The sequence below is a fragment of the Cupressus sempervirens genome, chromosome 6 (assembly GCF_028749045.1).
Source record: "Cupressus sempervirens isolate cs-2001-9-10 chromosome 6, ASM2874904v1, whole genome shotgun sequence".
Lineage (NCBI taxonomy): Eukaryota > Viridiplantae > Streptophyta > Pinopsida > Cupressales > Cupressaceae > Cupressus > Cupressus sempervirens.
Window position 1 is genome coordinate 426,183,751 of NC_143123.1, and position 21,758 is coordinate 426,205,508.

The 21,758-nt window shown below is 36.2% G+C and overlaps 1 protein-coding gene across 1 annotated transcript; it reads right to left on the bottom strand.

Annotated features, from left to right (window-relative positions):
• Positions 1 to 460: 460 nt before the first annotated feature.
• LOC149552869 (calcium-dependent protein kinase 26-like) lies at positions 461 to 10,958 on the bottom strand. The gene is made up of 7 exons (XM_089788399.1): positions 9,307 to 10,958; positions 6,111 to 6,254; positions 5,848 to 6,000; positions 5,520 to 5,635; positions 4,901 to 5,068; positions 4,504 to 4,728; positions 461 to 805 (listed from the first exon to the last, which is right to left on the bottom strand). Exons 1-7 carry the CDS (start codon positions 10,196 to 10,198, stop codon positions 683 to 685), a joined length of 1,821 nt encoding a protein of 606 aa, XP_089644525.1. The 5' UTR covers positions 10,199 to 10,958; the 3' UTR covers positions 461 to 682.
• Between the last annotated feature and the right edge of the window lie 10,800 nt (positions 10,959 to 21,758).

Consider the following 21,758-nt stretch of genomic DNA (forward strand, 5'->3'; position numbering starts at 1 on the left):
CGACATCCTCAACCAAGAGATCATATTGTTTCCTGTCCTTGCAGAATTATGGGGCAGCTGGCCCTTGTGGTGTCCAGCTCCTTACCCTCTCCAAAAATGAAGAGATTCGTATAAAATATCATGATATTTGGAGGAAATAATGAAGTATGACATTTTGTGTTCTGGCTGGGAATACTCAACATTTTCTTTCACCATACCCATTACACATAAGGGTGTAGGATTTTGACAATTTTATATAGTTTTTCCTATTTGATAAAATTGTATTTGAGTTTAATTGGCCCCTGTGGATATGAAATGTGCATCCAGATGCAATAGGTTATTGGTTTTGAGTCTATATCTTGTAAATACTAAGGTTTCATCGCTGCTGATTGAAATATAGTTACCATCTTACTAAATGCATCCTAACGAATCTTACAAGCAAAAGTATAGTGACTGCACAAACTTAACAGTGACGAGTGTCTTTTGTAAGCCAAGTATACCCAGCTCTTAAACCAGAATATCAATTAATTGGATCCAATAAATATTGAACTCACGTTCTCTACATAGGAAGGATATTTTACAATTAGTGAAGAGAAAATCAACTTTGTGCTATATACTGCAAAACCAAGGTGAAAATCTTGCATACTAGCCATACAGGTGGCCAGGGTATGGATTAAAATGGAACATAGATGCCTACTAAATTTTAGGTAAGTCTCAATGCATCCCTTAAACCGTTAGATAAATTGTTTCGCATCCCTTTTCTCCCAACAGCATTATTTCCTTTATGCATCATTGCCACAAATTCATTGTAATCAATAGTCCCATCCTGCAATTCACAAAAAACCTATGTCAACCAACAAAACCTTTATAAGATCGTCTTCTAATTGGAAAAGAGGATAGAATCAGAGGGATAAGACAAATAAATATCATCACCAAAGTCATCTGATTCATACAATGGTCTAAAGACTAAAATGGAAGATGCAAGCTCCGAACATTTGGAAACTTTCTTCGGTTAAAAGAAATGCTGGATTGATTGAATCTTTCCCCATTTATTTTGATAAAAGGCATCGATTATAATGCATTTTAAAAAGGATAATTTCAAATTATAGATGCAATTTATAGATCATTACAAGCACAAAAACTGATAATAATAGTAGAGAGGAGAGTATTGCTCTTAAAAAGAGGCCTAATGCAGTGAATTTTTCTTTGAATGTGCAATTCTATTGACATCAAAAAGCTATTATTCCTTATGCAACCACTAATGATAAGGTTATCTATTACGCTAAACAAAATAAGTAGTTTAAACTATGAACTGCAACAATCCAGAGCAAGCTTTTTATGATTGGCTACAGATTACCACAGAGAAAATGATACACAAATAGCTTTGAAACAGTTGCTCGTTAATTTAGTAAGTTATAAAAAGTGAAAACCAAAATCAGACCAGTCTGACTCATAGCAGCATTTCGAATGTAGTGCACCCTTCAGCCAAAAAGGATAATATTTCATTGTATATCCCCCTTGGTGCAAATGAAATGTTCCATTGTTCTTTTATTTTTGACTGCACAGCAAGAATTTCGGTGTGAAACTATCAGTTTGATGGCTGCATCAGATTAAGGATTGTCCTGTACATAACCACCTCTCGAGGTTTGCTGCTATCCTCAAGTAGCTTGCTATTATAGAGATGACTGGCCAGGCTTGGAGCTTGAAGTTCATCCATGTGGAGTTTGTGTACGACAGTTGTCATAACAACATCCACTGCCTCCAACACTTGTTTGTTACGTTTTCTGATGCTAGCCTTTAGCAGTGAAGTATTAATTATTTGCAACCATGTAATTTTTATTAGAAAAATAAATCATTGTTCCAGTTAAGTGGACGGTGTAGACTCAAGTTGACAGGGAGGACATTTTATGGTTCTCAATTTTAAAATTCTGAGGTTGAGAAAAGTAGTGATAATTGTTATCTGCCTCATTTGATCAGCAGGCAGAAAATCCTGGGTAAGAGAACTAACCTAAGCATCAAGAAATATAGTTACAATGATTGAACAAACTTAAACATGAATTTAAGGGTTAATTAGGCATGGAAGGTTAACCCTTGAGTGATTGCCAATCAACTAAGGAAAATGAAAAAAGATTGTACAGGAGGAACTAGCCTGCTACCACCTTTAGAAGCCATGGAAGCTCTTTGTGTGGCACCTTCAAAATGGAGGCTTCTTTTTCTTGAATTTGAAACTTCCATCCCATCTACATGCTCCTCAAGCAAATCAATGTTGGCTTGTCTTGCATGGATGCCTGTCATACTAGCTTTCTAACTTGTCAGGAATTTGCTGATTGTAAACATTCATATTTCAATCTTCTGGATGTCATTAGTAAAATTGGAGCCTCCTTGGGAGTTGCAAATTTTTCTGCATTTGGACTTCTTTGACACTTTATTTGCTGATTGTAAGAATTCATATTTCGATCTTCTGGATGTCATTAGTAAAATTGGAGCCTCCTTGGGTGTTGCACATTTTTCTGCATTTGGACTTCTTTGACACTTTATTTATATCAGAGACTTGAATTCTTGAACTCCTTATTAGGACTCAGGAGCATAATTATAATAATAAAAAAAAAAGAAACTAAAAGAGGACATCAAACTATGTTTTGTGGTGAACATTCACTTGGGCAGTCTATACTTGATGTCCTCTTAGGCCAAAATGAAAATGAAACAAATGTGATCTAGGTTAATGGCTTTTATTGCCAGTTGACCTTTCCTTTATAACTGTTCTTGGGACTTGGAATGGGATAGGCACATTCCCTACGCCACCTATTTAAGAGACAGGTCTGCAATCTTTATCTACTTGAAAGGCACATGTACATCCATATGCCAGCTATTTAAGATGCATATCTGCAGTTTTTATTTAGTTGGAAGGCATGCCAACCTCCATATGCCACCTATATGAAATGTAGTCCGTAGTTTTTCCCTATATGGAAGATGTACCCAGCATATTGAGAAATATTCCTATATTGAGGAATATTGCTAGCATAAAAACTGAAATTGCAAACAGGGAAAAAGATAAAAATAAGTAGTAACTTGCAAAATAGTATCATTCCACAAATTTGAGAAATGCATGAGAGAGATGCAATTCCCAACAAACACTTACTGTGGAAGATAATTTGACATGTATGGCTGTACTCTTTCCCTACCTAGAAAACATTCCTGGGTTCCTATGTTGCCTATTTGAGATGCCAATATGTAGTCCTACCTATATGGAGGATGTTCCCCAAATATAGAGGACTGATCCTAGCCTAAGAAGACCCAAAAAACCAAATCAATTTTTAAAAATTGGAAAATAATCTGTATGCAACACTTAGGCTAATAAATAAAAAATGCAATTGCCAAATCACTACTTCAAGATGCCTCTTTCATTGGCATTGCATACACAAAAACCCAGCAATATGACAGTTTTATCACTTCAATATAACTTTTGAATGCTCAACTAAGAGTGAATTCTTGCAGACAGAAAAATGGAGATAAGTGCTTAGGCCAAAATGTTGGACTCCTGAAATTTTGGTTTAAAGTAATATTGTGACAGATTGAACTAAAAAAATTATTATGCTTGAATGTTTCTGGATTTAACTGTGTTTATCTTATTGAATCAATGTTTTGGATCATTTTCTCTACTTAGTTTGTCTTGGTCTGCTAATCACTCATTTTCCCTTTAGCTCATTATACTGATGATGAATCATGGAATATGGTCTGAAATGTCAAATTCAAATTTTCATTTCTCATTAAGCCCACACCACCCCTTCCATTGGTCTTGGTCTGCTATTCACTCCTTTTCTCTTCCCTAGCTCACTGTCCTGATGATGGATCATGGCATACAATCTAAAATGTTGATTCAAAAAACATAAACATGGTTCAATCAAGAGACCTTCAAGCATATTAACATGTACTGTGGAAACTTAATGTCTTTGGTAAGAAATGTACTTTTATAAAGTTACCTCAAGAATTAATTGAAGGGTATTAACGTAAGATATATTATGAACATATTTTTCCATAGCTATCATAAAAATTAGCGTGATGTGGGCATAAGATGTGCCTATTTTCTCTTATTTTTGAAGGACGTTGTTCAAGCAACAAAAGATTTGTTTGCTGCATTCTTTTGACATAAATATTTAATTCTAGACTGCTGAGATGATGTTCAATACACAACTAAATTTGAAAGAGCCTTAATATATATATTGAGATTTTCATGTCAAGCAACGCTCAACACTTAATAACAGAGAATATCAGGATAAACTACTAGCCCAATTTCAAGCTTTAATAGATTGCTCCTTTAGTTTCCTACTGCTCAGCGTGTCTATTTTCCTATAACCAATGCAGCATTTAGAAGGAAAGGGCATTTCAATTCCATAAAAGCTATACCTCAAACTTTCTCCTAACTAAAATGGGAAGAAGTACAAGATAAATGACCCAATTCATGCTATGACAATTACATTTCAGTAAGAAGCAAACTTGCATACCAATATAACCAAGTCAACTTACATTATCTTGGTCCACTTCTTGGATCATTTCCTCAAGCTGGACATCATCTATACCAAATTCTTTGCATGCTTCCTGCAGCTCATCAAGAGTGATATACCCACTTGAATCTTTATCAAAATAGGAAAATGCAGCAAACAAATGGTCCTGACGTTCAGTCTTGTTTAGATTCAAGGTAGCTGCAATGAATTCACCGTACTCTATAGTACCATTATTGTCTACATCAGCCTGCCAAATTCATGCCATACAAATTTATTAGTAAACGCAGATTAAAAAAATATGGAATGTGTAGCATTTCCTGGAAGCCAAGATTCTCAACGAAAATATTCTCAAAATCTAGAATTTCATAAACTCAAAAATCAGTTTCACCCATAGGGTCTCTTTATCCCTTCATATTTACCGCATCCATGAGCTGTCGTATTTCTGACTCCATGAGATTTGAACCTACTCTTTTTAAGCCCTGTTTAAGTTCTTCAAAAGTAATTGTTCCACTGTTGTCTGCATCTAGCATTTTGAACATCTCCCTTAGGCCAGCAATTTCATCTTCTGACATTCTTTCAGCAATGACCTGAAATTTTTTGGTGAAAGGTCGTCAGCTTTTAGATTTGTCACTGCATGGAGTGCAATGAAACCTCCAATGGTCAATTTGATTTCTATAAATATAAAATTATAAAGCTGTGAAGCCTTATCTTCACTAGAGAAGCATATGAATGGACAAGTAATTACATAAAACCGGTACCATAGATTAGAGCAAATCGCATGAACAATACATTGGGGGTTACCCAGTGAAAAGTAGGTATACATGAAGAATTATTCAATCCCATCTTAGCATGGCCATGATTCAGAGAGAAATAAGATTGGAAAAAGTTTGCAAGAGGAATATTTATCTGAGAGACAAAGTAGGGTGATAGACAGAAAAGGTTGGATAAGACAGCATTTCTGTGCCCTTGTTACATGAAAGCACAATAAACCTAGCACATATAAACAAAAAGAGTATCATTAATGTCTCAGGAACAGACCCGCAAAGCCATCTTTTTAATCTTGTTCATTGCAGAAAATTGCTTCAATCGAGATAACACAGCAGAATCAAGAGGTCTGTCTGGAGCAACACCATCCTCTTGAATCCAAGGATGACCTGTAAAACATGATAAAAGGAATATAAATTCTTGTAAGGAAATTCTGACTAAACAAAAGTAGAAAACTAAGAGACTTGAATCCCACCAATAAAGAAGCCTTAACTCATAAAAAGATACATTTGCAAAAATTACAGCTTCCAAACGTCATAAGCTACTAGTATCATTCCAAGTCACTGCAGGTTTGTTTTGTGTTCAGGTGTAAAGTACTCACATAAGACTTCATGAGCAGACAACCTCTTCTTAGGATTTCGAACAAGCATCTTTCTAATTAAGTCCTTTGCACTTTCTGAAATCTTAGGCCATGGATCTGATGCAAAATCAAGGTCACCATGTAGGACCTGTTCAAAGATGCCTTGCTCAGTTTCTGTAGACACAAAACAGCAGTTAAGCACAAGAAAATAAGTCATGGCCTCTTAGATATGAAAAATATACAATGAAATCAATGCTATTAAAATTTAAAACCAACAAATTCACCTGCCCAAAATGGTGGAACTCCACTCAATAGAATGTATAGAATGACTCCGGCACTCCACACGTCAGCTTCTTGACCATAATGCTTGCAAAGCACCTCAGGAGCTACATAGTATGGGCTACCAACTACATCACTAAATGTTTCACCTGCAAAATATATCATTTATTCTAGCAAGTTTTGCAAAAAAAAAAGTGTAGTAGATCTCTTAGAATAAATTATAAAAGTAAAAGATACAGCATTCCGCTAATTAAATTACTCCAATTAATTGATTCCCGTAATCCAAAATACCTGTAAATCATATGCTATCCGAATTGTTTTGTATTGCCATGTCAGTAAATTTGTAATATTCAGAGTTTCAAATCAAGCTACCTTTTAAAACAATTTAATATTGAAAGCAGTTAACAATGATGAGCCAAATGATTTATGAATTCTAATAAGTAAGATTTCTTTATAACTCTTGAAATGGTGGCCTATTCCTAATTATATTGCACTTTAAGAGTATGCTATTTCTGGATTTGATTGTGTGAGATTTTAGCATCACGGACAATCAAGTCCAGAAAATGCATTTTCTTCATTTGATGGATCATGGAAATATCTTAGCAGTCATATTCAAATCATATTATTTGTTTAAAACTTGTGGAGTAGAATAATCACCAAGCAGACCTCAAAAAGCATTGAAGAAAATCTAAGATGTTTTATCTCATAGTTGAAAAATAAAGTTACTAAAAGAAAGAAAGTTGAGGAGTCTACTAAAAGCATGCTAGCAAGAGGCTTAGTAAAAAATTTGAAAAAGAAGAGTCAAGACATCAGTTAAATAATCAGTCATGGCACATATAATGGTGAGCAAGACGGAAATTTTCAATTTACAATTTCTAGGCAGTGGATGGGAGTCAAGCGCCAACCTAAATAAAGAACCAGAGGTTTTTTTATTATGGCTATGTTTGGAGGAGAAGAAGATTGAGGCATTACTAAGAATATTGTAGTTCTCAATAGCCTGGATGAAATATGTTAGTTCTAGTCAGTACATATCTCAAAAATATTTTATTCGATTGATTGATTTCATTCTGTGAAGTTGAATGACAATGTCTAGAATTTATAGCCTAAGATACTTTTATCATCTAAAAGTATTGCTGAACTATTATTTTTAATTTTATTGCACTTAAGAAGGCATTGTAGCTTTGAAGTCTCTCTCTCTATTACTCTATGAACATGGAATACAACATTTTGTATTAATATGACACATAGGTGTCACCGAAATAAACCAACGTAGCTGTGCAATAGAAGGAGCAATAAAACTGAAACTGAGAATTGCTCGCTGAAAGGAGATACAATATGTTAACTTGCTGTATTGACCTTCATGTGAATGCCATCTCAGGCTCGCTCTTATAATTTGATGTAATGGCCTGAATACCATTTCCTAATAGGTTTTGGAAGAAGGAATTGCAAGTCCTACATAATTACTGGTTATGAAATACAAAAGAGTGAAGGAAACAAAGAAATGGTTGACACATGGAAGAATTTTTCCACAGAATAAGTGTCGTGGATTTTGAGATTCAATTTTGATTTCTTCCTTTAATTGAATTTTTCCACATAAAATCCTTGGGCTTTTATTTAACAGATGCTCATCCAAACTTGCTTAAGGATTTTCAAAAGGTACTAGTCAGATGTTGCATCAAACTAAATGGGGGACTATCACAGGCCCTCTATCTGTCAATGTCTGCTCAATGTTTCTGCAGAGGCTAGAATTATAGTAGCAAGATGGTGAGTCATCTAGTAATTCATGGAGAAATTTGGTCAACATGAGTTCAAATTGACAGAATGCAGTCTTAAACAAAAAAGTGGATCAAGAACAAGGCTTGTAAACAGCATCTCGGTGTTTCCTATACGTAAATGCTTATTAACTGGCCTCCTGGAAAACAATAAACACAAAAGAAAAACATTTTCAAAGGGCATAAATTGATCAAAACTAAAGATCAAACGAACATAAACTCACTACATGATCACAGAAGAAGAATGTTGAAATAAGGCAAGGAAAATATCCTCAGAATTTTGTCATTTGAATTCTGGTTAGTCTTAATGGATTTCAATTTTTGTTTTTCTAGCACTCAGTAGGTCCCCGACTTCAAGAAAGTAAGAGCGAATCCATATAAAAGGGACCATAAAATTAACAAAGAAAACCTCTAGAGTTGCCTAAATTTTTTTTTAAAAAAGCAATTAGCTGAGTGAATCTAAAAAATGCCCAAAACAGAGAAACCGAACTTCCAACCCAGAACACTATAATGGAATAATCTAAATAAAAGAAGAAAGCATCTAAGATAAACTCTGGTTGAAACCCGACTCAAATAAGGCCCAGATTTTGAAAGGGGAAAATAACAAATGGCAAATGAATTCCGAAATACCACAACTGCCAATCACAAAATTTTACCTCCAAAAATGACCGAGGAAGATAATTAGGAGATTGCACAGGATCAAGAGAAAAAACGAGCAGTTATCTTCTATCCATTGGAAAAACAGAAAGAATTCCCACTCAGAAGAAAAAAGACAAATGAATCCCGAAAATTCCCAATCTGAATTCAAACCTCAAGCAGTGCAACAGAAAAAAATTCCTAACCAACATACTCGGCATGTGAGAAAAAAAACTGACATAAAAAATAGCAAAATCTAAATAAGTTTCTGGAACAAAATTCCCTCCGCCCTCTCCCCATTTGAAAACAAAAGAACAAAACCCCACCCAAATAAGAGAACAAACTCTAGTTAAATTCCAAATATCCCAAACCCAAAAAGGACCCAAAAAGTAAAATCGTACCATCAGAACAATACAAAAACAAATTAACAATTGGACCACAATCTCGTCCTGAACAAACCTAAATAAATTTAAGATACTCTAAACAAAACCAGCAATAGACTCGGATCAATTTCATGTATCCAATTGAAGGTGCCCCCCAAAACAAAACCCTCAATACACATTGAACAATTCCACATACCCAAAATAAAAGAACATCAACTTCAGTGCTAGATATTCAAATATCACTATCAACTACCCAAATCAATTCAACTGTCATAAACAAAACCAGCAATACAAATGGACCAATTCCACATACCAAAAAGAAGAAAAGCAAGAAGTTTAAGCATAAGGAATACCAAAACCAAAAACTGACCCTAAGCAACCAAAAGAGCCAGATAAGAAAGAAAACCCACCTGGCTTGAAGAACACGGACAATCCAAAATCAATACTCTTGAGCGGGCTATCCTCCTTTTTATTAGAAAACAGGAAATTCTCGGGCTTCAAATCCCTATGCATAACGCCCAATGAATGGCAGGTCTCCACAACCCCAACAATAACCTTGATCAAACGCGCCGCCTTTCTCTCACTGTAATGTCCCCGCTGAATAATCCTATCAAAAAGCTCACCACCGCCACAGAGCTCCATTACCAAATGAACCGAAGTCATGTCCTCGTATGCCCCCATGATCGTCACAACATTGGGGTGCCCAGCCAGGTGGTGCATTATTTGAATCTCCCTCCTCACATCCTCCACATCTTCATCGCAGGTTAGTTTCCTCTTGGCAATCGATTTACACGCAAATTCTTTACCGCTATATTTCTCCACAACCAGATGAGTAGTTCCAAACTGCCCCTGCCCTAAGCGGCGCCCCACGTTGTAAAGATTCTTCAGAGCCTCAGTCCGCCGCTGTAGAACAGAAAATGAGGAAGCCCCATTTGAATTCAAATTCCGTCTGTCGACGGAGAAATTCGTGGGCGGAGGTGGCCGTACAGGCTCAGGCTCCTTCGGCCGTTCAGGCTTCTGTACGATCGCCTCTGTCATTTGTACGGCCTCTGGTGGCTTCTGCTGCACCGGTTTTTCCTCCTCCTCCTCATCCTTCATATGATCACTACTACTGTTATTAGGATCAGTAGTAGTAGTATTGTTGTTATTATCCGTATTGTTGTTACTGCCGCTGCTGGTGCTCTTGTTGGTGTTGTCCATGTCGTTCTGGTCTTTCCAGAATCTGAAATGAGATCCCGACACAGTCTCAAAGAAGCCGTTTTTCCCGTTGTTAAAGCCGGTTCCTACGCAAGTGTTGCCCATTGGATTTCACTTCAGGTGGTTTTATTCCTCAGCAGCATACTCGAATTCTCCTTGCGGAATCAGTTGTCCGCTGCATTTGTTGGCCCGCTTCACAAAGCTCTCTTTCTCGGATTCATCGAATAGATACTCGTAATTGCAGCAGATTTTTCCGTGCTAATCAAAACCGCCGCCGAATCCTCCAATGGCGTGCAACTGTTTCATTGATCAGCTCAAGAACATGAAATCCCAACTGATGGATTATGTTCTTCAACTGCTTGATTGTCACAACTATATGACATGGGCACTGCTATTTACAAACAAACTACCAGCTGAAATATTGATTCTACACAAGCACTATCGGGGCAACAATCGGCTAAATTCTGAAAATGGTCAGAGGAAACTCTCTGCATGTAATTTTCCCAGCGATTTTACTCTGAAATCGAAGTTAACTGGAGGCATCGATGGACTGAGCTGATCAGATGTTCGAATGGATGAACTGGGTCGTGTGTTTGCGGGTGATTTGATAGAGATTCTTTGATCAGATGTTTGAATGGATGAAAATGGATGGTAGGAATGGGTTGGACTGAATCCTGTGGAAGAAGAGAAGATTTATGATCTGAAAATTTGGGGGTCTTTTTTAATTGTTTTCAGGAAACTCTTGCATTTGCCGCGTTGCCAAGCTGGTGAAGAAGGCGAACAAGTCTACCATTGTCGTCGTGGTCGTCCTGCGCCTGCCAAGGATGGTGTCCAAGAAACTTCACTCCTCAACTTAACGTGTGATTATGTTCAATGTGAATTGGGAAACTCGTCATTAGTTTCATTTTCTAATTAATTGTTTATTTATCGGATATTTGAATTTTTGTGTTTGGACTTGGCAAAACCTTTGACAACGCAGAAAAAACTATGCATTAATTTATAGTTATTGCAATTCTTATCTTTGTCAATAGAAGTAGGTTAAAATGTCCTTTTGCTCTAAAGAAGTTTTTGGTTTTTTTAATGAAAAAAATGGAATTATATAGAATTAAGCCGTCCTTTCAACAAATTATCAATTATTATTTATAATTTAGTTTTTAAAAGAAATTATATAAAATGACAAGTTATCTTGTGTAGAAAGAAAGTATGAATAATTTTATGTGAAAAGACAAAATTAAATATGGTTGAATAATTTATCTATTATTATTAGATAATTTTATGTTTGTAATTTTAGGATAAGTAAATTAAATTAATATTAGTTTTTTTTTTAAATTATTTATCTAAAAGATGTGGATAATCATTTTTTTTTGTCTATTTTAGAATTTCTAGTTGTTTTTTTTCCAATTTTACAAATATTTATTAAATCTCTTTATCTTCTCATTTTGTCCATTCATGTTTCTACTCTTGAAATCTTTACATGTTTTTTTTCTTTTCTTTTTTCTTAAAAGGATCTTTTTTTATGATTTTTAAGTTTAGTTATTTTATTAGTACTTGCTAACATTTTATGAATTCCTTACTTCAACGAGTTATTAAATGACCTCCAAGTTCTGTACCAGTGACCATTTTTTATGTTTGTTTGTTGTGATTTCTAAAATTCTATAATGAATAGTTTATAAAAATGTTAAAATAAATTATGAAGATATATATATATATATATATATATATATATATATAGTTAAGATTGAAATTAGTAACTATTATTGATTAAAATATGTTATTTCATAATTGTAATAGAATTTTATACTAAAAATTAAAAACCATTTACACATTAATCAAATTTAAATTATATCTATTACTTCACCTCAAAATTAAAAATAAATAATACTAATAACTATACTTACTTGCATTCTGGATTCGACTTCCATCCGGCTTCTCACTTGGCTCCCTGCGCCTGGCTTCGACTTTGGGCCTGCGTCCTGTTCTGTTTCTTGCGTCTAGATTCAACTTTTCCTGACCCTCTTTTTGATGGCCGCTTCGGCTTCTTCTCCTGTGTCTGGCTCTATGGCAGTCGCTTCAGCTTTTGTTGATCGGGCTAGGGTTTCTTGTTCACCAGGTGTTGTGGGTGGTTTGGCCATCTCCTATGCTAATGTGGTTGCATTTGAGGCAAGTATTGGCGGTCATACTGTGCGGCCAAGGTTTCGTGATACCATGTGTTTGGGGTTTCGTGACACTAAGCCAGTTGTGGTATGTAATCTGAAAAGGCTTCATTTAAATTCTTTTGTAGTTGATGAGATTTCTATTAATATGGATGATTTCTTGGACTCTGCTGCTATCTTTCTCTTTAAGGGTTTTTGGCCTTCTCTTTCGGATTTGCATGCATGGATTTCTCATATTTGGGAGTCATTCATATCGAAGAGTGCCCAGATTTACCGTTTGGCAAGGGGTTTTTTTGTTGTGAAATTTGATACTGCAAATGAAAGAAATGTCATTCTTAGCAATAACTTCTCTTGGGATGGGAAGTTCCCCTTGATGGCAAAAATTTGGCATAAGGATTTCAACCCTTTGATGGAAACTTTTAATAAGATCCCTCTATGGGTAAGGTTGTTGAATCTTCCCCTTCATCTTTGGGTGGAACCTTTCTTGGAGGAGGTGGGGAATGTTCTTGGAGACTTCGTGAAATTTGATTCGGCTGCATCCAACATGTATTGGACGACATTTGCTTGCATGCTAGTTGAGATCGACATTTCTAAAGGTCTCCTAGATATGATTTCGATGGATTCTCCTCTTGGTTCTTGGAATATTCTTCTGAACTATGAGGGTATCCCCTTCTGCTGTAGGAATTGCCACTTGACAGGTCACCTAGCTGCCAGGTGCTCTTTCGAAAAATCTAGACCGAAAATGTCCCCTTCTTGGTGGAAGGGGGTCTTGAATGACCACTACACGAATGAGAAGGCTGCTAAGAATGTCTCTTCTTAGAATCTATCTAGTCCTGTCATCTTGAAGAAGGCTCTTCCATTGACCCCTTCCATGGTGACTGCAAGTCCGTCTTTGGATTTTGTACCTATCCCTGATGTGGATTTTCCTACTGTTATCCTTGTTTATGGGGTGGATTCTACTACTGTCTCTATTCTGTCCCCTCCACTGGCTTCTTCAGTGGTGTCAGTAGGTCCATCTCTGGATATCACTATCCTAGTTTCTAGTTTGGACTCTGCTCCTATCTCTATTGGTTTGCTTACTCCTGACTCCTTGTTGATGGCTCTGCTTTTGGCTCCTTCTATTATGGTTGTTGGTTTGTCTTTTGGTGTTTCCAAGGCAATTCCTACTATGGTACTTTTTTTGGGTGTCATTGTTCTGTCTCGGGTATCTGCTGTCACATCCTCTTCTTTGACCTTTTCCTTGGCTTCCAGGGTTTTAGGTTCTAGCTGTGATGGTGCTGATTTTCAGTGGCAGAAGGCTGTTGGTTTGGTGGAGGATGGATGGACTACAGTAAAAAGAAAAAAGGTAAAGCCATCCATTCCCTCTTTTGATATGGCACTAAGGTCTAACAAGAAGGGTTCAAAAGGGAAAGTCTGACTCTCCTAGCTTTTGGCCAGTTGTCCTTTGGCTCTTTTGGCCTTTTGTTCTTGGTAGTGTATTTCACTATGGGGTTTTAGGAGCCCAATTAAAACCTATTTTTGTGGTTGTTGTTTTATTGTTTTATGTGTTGCCACTTTGGTCACCTTTTGTTTGGTGACATGTTTCACTGTTGTTGAATCATTTAGGGTTTCAGGCACCCTTCAAAACCTGCTTGTGTGGCTGATGAGTACTGTGTAATCTGCGATGCCACTCTGGTCACTATGTTATGTTTGGTGACCTGTTCTTCCTTAGGTCTATAGTTTTGTTTGGTTTGGGCTTCATTGAAAATTCTTGAATTGTAAAGTGTTTTAGGGTCCCTTCAAATCCTGTTTATCTTATCAAAAACTATACTTACTTGCATAACTAAAGGCAAGTACTTGGCCACTACTGGTCATTGTTGATTTTATTTCCATAATCATTTTGAGGTTGTTTGCAAAATATTGAAATTGCTAAAATTGACCACCATTGCCAATGCTAGTATACATTTAATTCCACCATTGACAATGTTAGTATACATTTAATTTTGGAATGAACTCTAGGCTAAGGTTGCATGTCACAACCCGACGACTTTCATTTTTTTTGCCTATGTGGGGATTATGTGGCAACCTTGTCGATTTCGACTTGGTCAAAAACTTGATTTAATTTGGATTTAAGTTGACTATTGATATATGATGTGATTATTAGTGTGATTAATGCATTGGAAGTTTTGGTTATATCTTTCTATGTTAAATATGATTAGGCTTATAACATTATTTAATGATGGAGTAATATATTCCTAGATGATGATGTTATAAGTTATGTTTCATGATGATGACGTATTGTGGATATTGATGCATGTATTATGATGTTGTTATTATGATGCTTATGATGTTGATTACTTATCTCTTTAATGGATGTTGACTTATTTTTTGTTTGCAAGTGTTTGAGTAGATGCAGGATCGATGGAACGAGAGTGTGGTTGAGGTAGAGGGGGTTAGCCTCTTGGAAGGGGATGCATCGAATGGTCTCGCAACCACACAAGCATATACACTTAGTTTTCTATATGATTTGATTTATTGTAACATTTTATTTGCTTAAAAATTTTGTGCAATAAGATCTAATGGAAGTAATTTCTAATTATTGTTCTGAAATGGTATGTGGAATGTGATTGTTTAAAAAGAATTATCTTTTGTCTTATGATGTTAGTAAATTAGAATTCAAGCATATGTAAAAGATCATGTGGAGATCCAACTCAACATTTATTAAATTAAATGAACACACAAGAATCCTTTTGCATACATTATCCATCTTAACCTTGGCATTTTGCCTCAAGATTGAATCTTCTCAACGTGATTTAGGGTGGAGACACCACTATGGTTATTTTGGTTCTTGTTGTTGTTCCAATTTCTCTTGTTCTTATTTCTGTTAGAATTTTCTTGATCCTTATCCTTCATGTTTTTGATTTCTTATTTCTTTCCATTTCCCTTCTATCTGTCATCCTAATAACCCCTATTGTCCTGATATGACATGTTATCCTAGAACTTTCTTTTATAGATCTAGTTGGAAGATTTGGATGAGGAAGCATCCTTCAGTCTTTGTTCTTGCTTAAGGGCCTTATGCAGTGCAACCTCCATGGTTTCATGCTCCTCCATTTCATCCTTACTGTAAATCTCAGGTTTCAAACCCATAACAAACTTTCAGGTTCTAAATAGCTCATCATGATAATAGTGAGGAACATACTCTATGCCAAAATCATATTCACTAAGGAATTCAAGCCATTGCCTACGTCTAGCATTTAGATTAGGTTGAGTGAAAATATATCTCAACCCCATATGATCAGTCTTAAGTTCAAATGGCTTTCCCAATAAGTAATGTTGTCACATCTACAAAGCATGTACTATCACAACCAATTCTAAATCATGAGGAGCATAATATATTTCATACAATTTGAGCTTCTTGGACTCGTAGGCAACAACCTTACCATCCTACATCAATACTCCTCCAAGCCCATCTCCTGAAGCATCTGTAATGACAACAAAATGTCCATTAGGATCTAGTATAACTAAGATAGGAGTGGTAGTAAGACTTTGCTTAAGAAACTGAAATGTTTTTTCACATGCTTCTGTCCACTCAAATCTTTTACCCTTGCACTGAAGGGATGTGATTGCTGCTGCTATGCTAGAAAATCCCCCAACAAATTTTCGGTAATACCCAACAAGACCCATAAAACTCCAAACTTCACTTATGTTTTGCGGAGTTGACCATTCAAGGATGGCTTTAATCTTTGCAGAGTCCATTGCTATGCTATCAACTAATAAAATATGCCCCAAGTAATGGATCTCTTTTTGATAAAATGAGCATTTGGAGAGTTTTCCATAAAATTTCCTCTCTCTCTCAGGCACTGCAAGACTATGCACAAGTGTTCTTCATGCTCTACTAAATTCTTGGAAATATATTAATATATAATTAATAAATATCTCCGTGAATTTGTCAAGACAGTCTTTGAATACATTGTTCATCAGGTTCATGAAAGTTGTAGGTGCGTTTGTCAGTCCAAAAGGTAAGACTACAAACTCATAATGCCCATACCTTGATCTAAAAGTTGTCTTAGGTATGGTGTTCCTCCCAAATTCAAAGTTGGTGATATCCGGATCTCAAATCATTTTTTGAGAATATGGTAGCTCCCTTCATCTAATCAAAAAGTTCCTTAATTCTTGGGAGAGGATACCAATTATTTATGATCACCTTGTTTAGCATATGATAATCAATGCAGAACCTTAAGGTATCATCTTTCTTCTTGATGAAGATTACAGGAGCTCCCCATAGTGATACACTAGGTTAAATGAAACCTTTATCCAAGAGTTCTTGTAGTTGAGTGTTCAACTCATACATCTTTGTGGAAGTCGTGTGGTAAGGAACCTTTGATTGCAGTTCTACTTCTGGTACAAGACCTATGGAGAAATCAAACTCCCTCTTAGGGGGTAGTTCGGGCAAATCATCCTGAAAAACATCTCTAAATTCCTGTAGGATAGGATGATCTTCTAAACGATGTGGAATCTCTACCAGATTCTTGACATGGGCAACATATAACTAGCAACCCTTCCTCTTTTCTTTCTTCAATTGCATTGTCAAAATTTGTCTCAATTCAAATGGTTGTTTGACACCATTTATAATCACTAAGTGACCTGTGTCATCAAGGCATTCAATCACCTTATCCTAACAATTTACAAAAGCTTTATGTGCACTTAACCAATTGATACCTAAGATGACATCGTATGAGCCCAAAGGTGCTACATACAAGTTGACTCTGTTCGAAAGCTAGGGAGTTCCAACTCATTGTAGAATAAGCATTGCTCTACCTTGTGTTCAGCCCTGTTACCATACTCTATAGTCCAAGGTTCAACCATAAAACCAACCTTAACATGTATCTAAGCTACTATCAAAGGATCTATAAAGAATTCAGTAGCACTAGTATCTATAAGAATAGAAATAGGGTAAACAAAAAGTGTACCAGTCATTTGTATAGGAGTGGTCTGATAATCTTCTTGTCTATGATCAACTGCAGCATGAATTTAGTGCTGAGGTGGAAAGTCCTTCCTATCAGATCATTGTGGACACTTAGTAGCAAAATGGTTACTGCCACAAATAAAGCGTCTTGTCCTAGGGCCTCTCTTGTCATCATTCCTATTTTGATCACCCCTATTATTTCCATTCCTTGCATTACCATTTTTGTTATTTTGGTTCTTGTTGCTGTTCCAATTTCCCTTGTTCTTGTTTCTGTCAGAATTTTACTGATCCTTATCCTTCATGTTTCTGATTTGTTGTTTCTTTCCATTTCCCTTATGTTTGTCATCCTGATAACCCTTATTATCCTAATATGGCATGTTATCTTGGAACTTTCTTATATAGTTCTGGTTGGAAGATTTGGATGAGGAAGCATCCTTCAATCTTTCTTCCTGCTTAATGGCCTTATGTAGTGCAAACTCCATGGTTTCAAGCTCCTACATTTCAGTTGCACTGTAAATCTCAAGTTTCAAACCCATAACAAACTTTCAGGTTCTAAATAGCTCATCATGCTACTACTGCAGAACATACTTCACCAAGTGACAAATATGCTCATGATACCATGTGACATTCATGTTCCCTTGAACTAGCTTGTAGAAATTTGATGATTTATTGTCATAGAATAGCTGAGGTAACCATCATTTGTAAAAAAACTGCAAAAATTCTTCCCAAGTTACCTCTCCATGCTGAAATTTCTTTTCAACCATCACGTTTACCCACCAAGTAGCTACCTCACCCATCAACTAAAATGTGGCCCAAACTACTCTAGATTTCTTGTTAGTCAAAATTGCCCTCCCACAAAAAAATCAAATTTAAATGATGATCTATTTTAATGATCACCTAGGGTTTCTCATGAAATGATTTAGCATTGGCCATATTCCTTATTTCGTGTTATGCCTTAGGATATCTTAAGTCGTGATCATGTGATTCGCATAGTCGTAGTTGGTTGAAGTGTTGACTAAGGTCAAGGTGGAAAAGGCACACTTTGCTTTGTTTTTTCCTGATTGCATGGTTATATTGACATGTTGTGGTTAAGTTGTGACAATGCAAAAAGGGGTAAGCCTTTAGCATTCAAGATGCATTTTACACCGCTGGATCTTTTACATCTACGGCAACCGCATGATCGAAATAGGTCAAGTGATGGTTAGGTTTTGTGTTATGATCAAGTAGTTCCTTTTGCTTCATTTGATCACAGGGGTCAAACAGTAACATCAATTTAAGGTGGTGACGGTGCTGACTAGGTCAGACCTTAGCCTTTGCAAGTTCATGGTAGTTAGTAAGGAATACTAAGGGTAGCTCGCAAGGTAGCGATGAACTATGGTCGTAGTTTCACAAGTAGTAATTGTTATTCAAGGAAAGTGGTGGTGACATTGTGATTGTGAATGGTCAACGCAAAGCATAAGGGTTAAACCGGTGATAGAGTGGCATAATGATAAGAAGTGTTTGGACCACATAGCAAGACTCGATGGTTAAAACTCAATCGATCAAAATTCATGGTCAAGTTGGAGGTTGGTGGCTATAGAAATGGTTCTTTGAATTATGAATCTAGTCTTTCTGATCTCTTGTGACCACTCTCATCAATCCCTAGGCTTGATAAATGCAAAGAGGTACTCCACCATTGTTGGTTGATCCATTCATTCAATCAAAGATTAAATAACCATCACTCTTGACCTCTTAGATATTTTTTTGGTGGAGAAGTGATCCATCTATACATGGATTTATGCAATAATCAAATCTTTCCAATTTTTTAGTAATTATTCTCTAAAGATTTGATTGTTGTGGTTGATTTTGATTGTGTGAAGGAAGTTATCCAAGTTATGTTGGCACTATAAAGAAAAATATTGTACTCTTTGATAGGGTCAGATCTTCTCTATTTTCTCTAGTATTACCTTGGCATACTATTGCAATTTCCCTCTTTTCCTTTGAATTATATGATTTTCTGCTTTATCTCTTTCAACCGTCGTTGTACTATGCAAGCTTGCGTGCCTCTCTCGACGTACTGTGAATATTTGTAATCTACATTTTCTATATCACTTTAGCCCATGAATGATAAGAAGTGAAGCATTCTTTCCTCATGTCACTCATGTGGTTGTCTGATCTTTATGTAGTTTATAGATTAAAGCAAATTTGAATCCGTATATCTTTGGGCTATCATAATGATAGTATTGTGCATGTATGGGCAGAGATTGGTCTGAACACCCTGTTTTGATGCATCACCTCATTAGAATAGATTAGGTAGTTGCTTTTATGTATTCCTTCTCTCTTTTCTCTTCAAAAGTAGTGTAAGTGCATCCTAATAGTGGAGGAAGCCAACCTTTGCTAGAGACTCAACCTCATAATTCAAGTCCCATAGCTCGGAGGTTGTTTCCATGTTTCACAAGGTTGTCCTTAGGTAAGACTTTGGACAAGGGTGCAAGCTTGTGTGACAATATTTTTTGGCATGCCTGGTGGGACATTATATTTAAAATATTTAAAATTTACTGGTGTTGGGAAGAGATTCCTTGTTTATGCTAAGGAGATAGTACTACCTTCAATATAAAGCCTTCAAGAGGCTCATTGTTCATAAGTACTTGGTGACTCTAAACTTCAAATGAATCTGGTTTCCAGACCAAAGTTACTATGATTCATTCCCAAGAGACACAAAAGGGCATCTTCCAGAGGTAAGTTCCAATATCAAGAGCTTTCTCTCTCTAATTCTAGAAGAAAGTGATGCAACAGTAGCAACAGAAGTCTTCAAATAGCAAGGAATGGTAGAAGTTCACAAATTCCCTCAACACCCAAGGTGAAGGGTCCTAGTGCCAAATACCTATCACAGGTATGGAGATGGGCTTACAGGAAGGTTATTACAACTCCACAAGACAAGGTAACCTAATCACTAGGTCTATCCAAGTTCTAAGCACCAACAACTCAGAATGCATTAATGGAATCCCTTAGCCAAAAGAGGGATCAAACCCCAAAAACTGGATACAAAGACCAAGGGTGGCCTACAATCACTGATATGGTCTATTTAGGTTCTAATAGAAATGAATCAATGATTCATTTCATCAAAGACAACTTATAGTATCAAGTTGCTTTGAAAACCAATGAATTGGCTTCTAGCCCTCCTAAAATGAGAATGAGGCATAAGTTTGGATTCTTCCAAACAACATGGTGACTTGACTATGGATTTGGATACCCTTTTGGGTTTTATAAAACATTCCAAAGCACCCAAGGGTGGAGAGGAACATAGGTTGTTGTTGTTGGAACATTAGACCAAATTCCTAGTCCTAATTAGGGCTCCATTTACTCTACAAGTGTACTTTCTACAAAGGAGAAAATCAATCCAACTATTAGGATATGTGGGGGCATGTAAAATAAATAATAATCCAAGGTTTCAGCCTCTAATTAATAAAACAACACAAACTAGAAGGGATTGTTACAAATGTTGTATGGTGTACTCATGGTGATGCACACCTAGGGTATGGCGGCAAATTCAACTCCTTGCTCTTCCTAGAAAAAGACTTGCAGAATCTGAAAGCACATTGTTACACCTTGCATTCCACTAAAGGGCATCAATTTCCCATGGTGGAATGCGTCAAATTGACCCAGCCCTAGCAAAGTGCTGATTTTTAGGTTGAATCCTAGCAATAAGCAAGAAAATTTGATAACTTTCAACCTATGTGGAATTAAAACATGAATTTTATGAAAAATGAAATAGATAAAATTATCCAACTTCTAGATCCACTGGCACATTCCCACTCATCTGTATAATTCTGTACAAGGGTCTGCAACACATGTTTTGCAAGGAAAAATGTTGATTTCTATTGATTTCAATGCCAAATTACAATTGTCTTTCCTATGATCGGCCTATAAGGCTTTATAGAACTTCTCCAATGGTTACATGGTTATTTTAAACTACTTAGCCATTAGAGGAAAGGTTTTTGAATGCATTTGACACTTTTTGCAAAGTTGCTGACAACTTTTGAGCAATTTTTACAAAAATTGCAAAAATGCAAATCTGAAGACCAAACTTGGTCTAGACCTAAAGTAGGTGATCCAACATGGATTTAGTTATTACAAGAAATTAAAAACCTAGAATCCTATTTTTTTTAGGCTTATTGATCATATTTTTCCTTAGTTACCTAGGGGCTCATAATTATGCCTAATCTTGGAATTAGGCCTTACAACTGGATCATTGTGCCAAACTATCCTAAGTGAACTATCTAGGATCTTTAGGTGCCTTCTTTGATGAATCTAGAGTGGGCGCTCCTACACCATACTCCCCTTGAGTTTTAAAACTCAAGTCCCTACTTAAGGGTAGAAAATCCACTGAAGCGCCATGTTGCTTTATTTGATCTTCTGTTAGCCAAGTAGCATCTATGTTGGGGAGGCCCTTCCATTTAACCAAGTACTGCATGTACTTCTTGGTTATGGTTTGCTTTAATAACTTTGTGTCCAATATTCCCTCTAACTCCACTAGTTTTCTTGGTAGAATATTGGTAACATAGTCTTCCTTATTGGTGTCTTCATC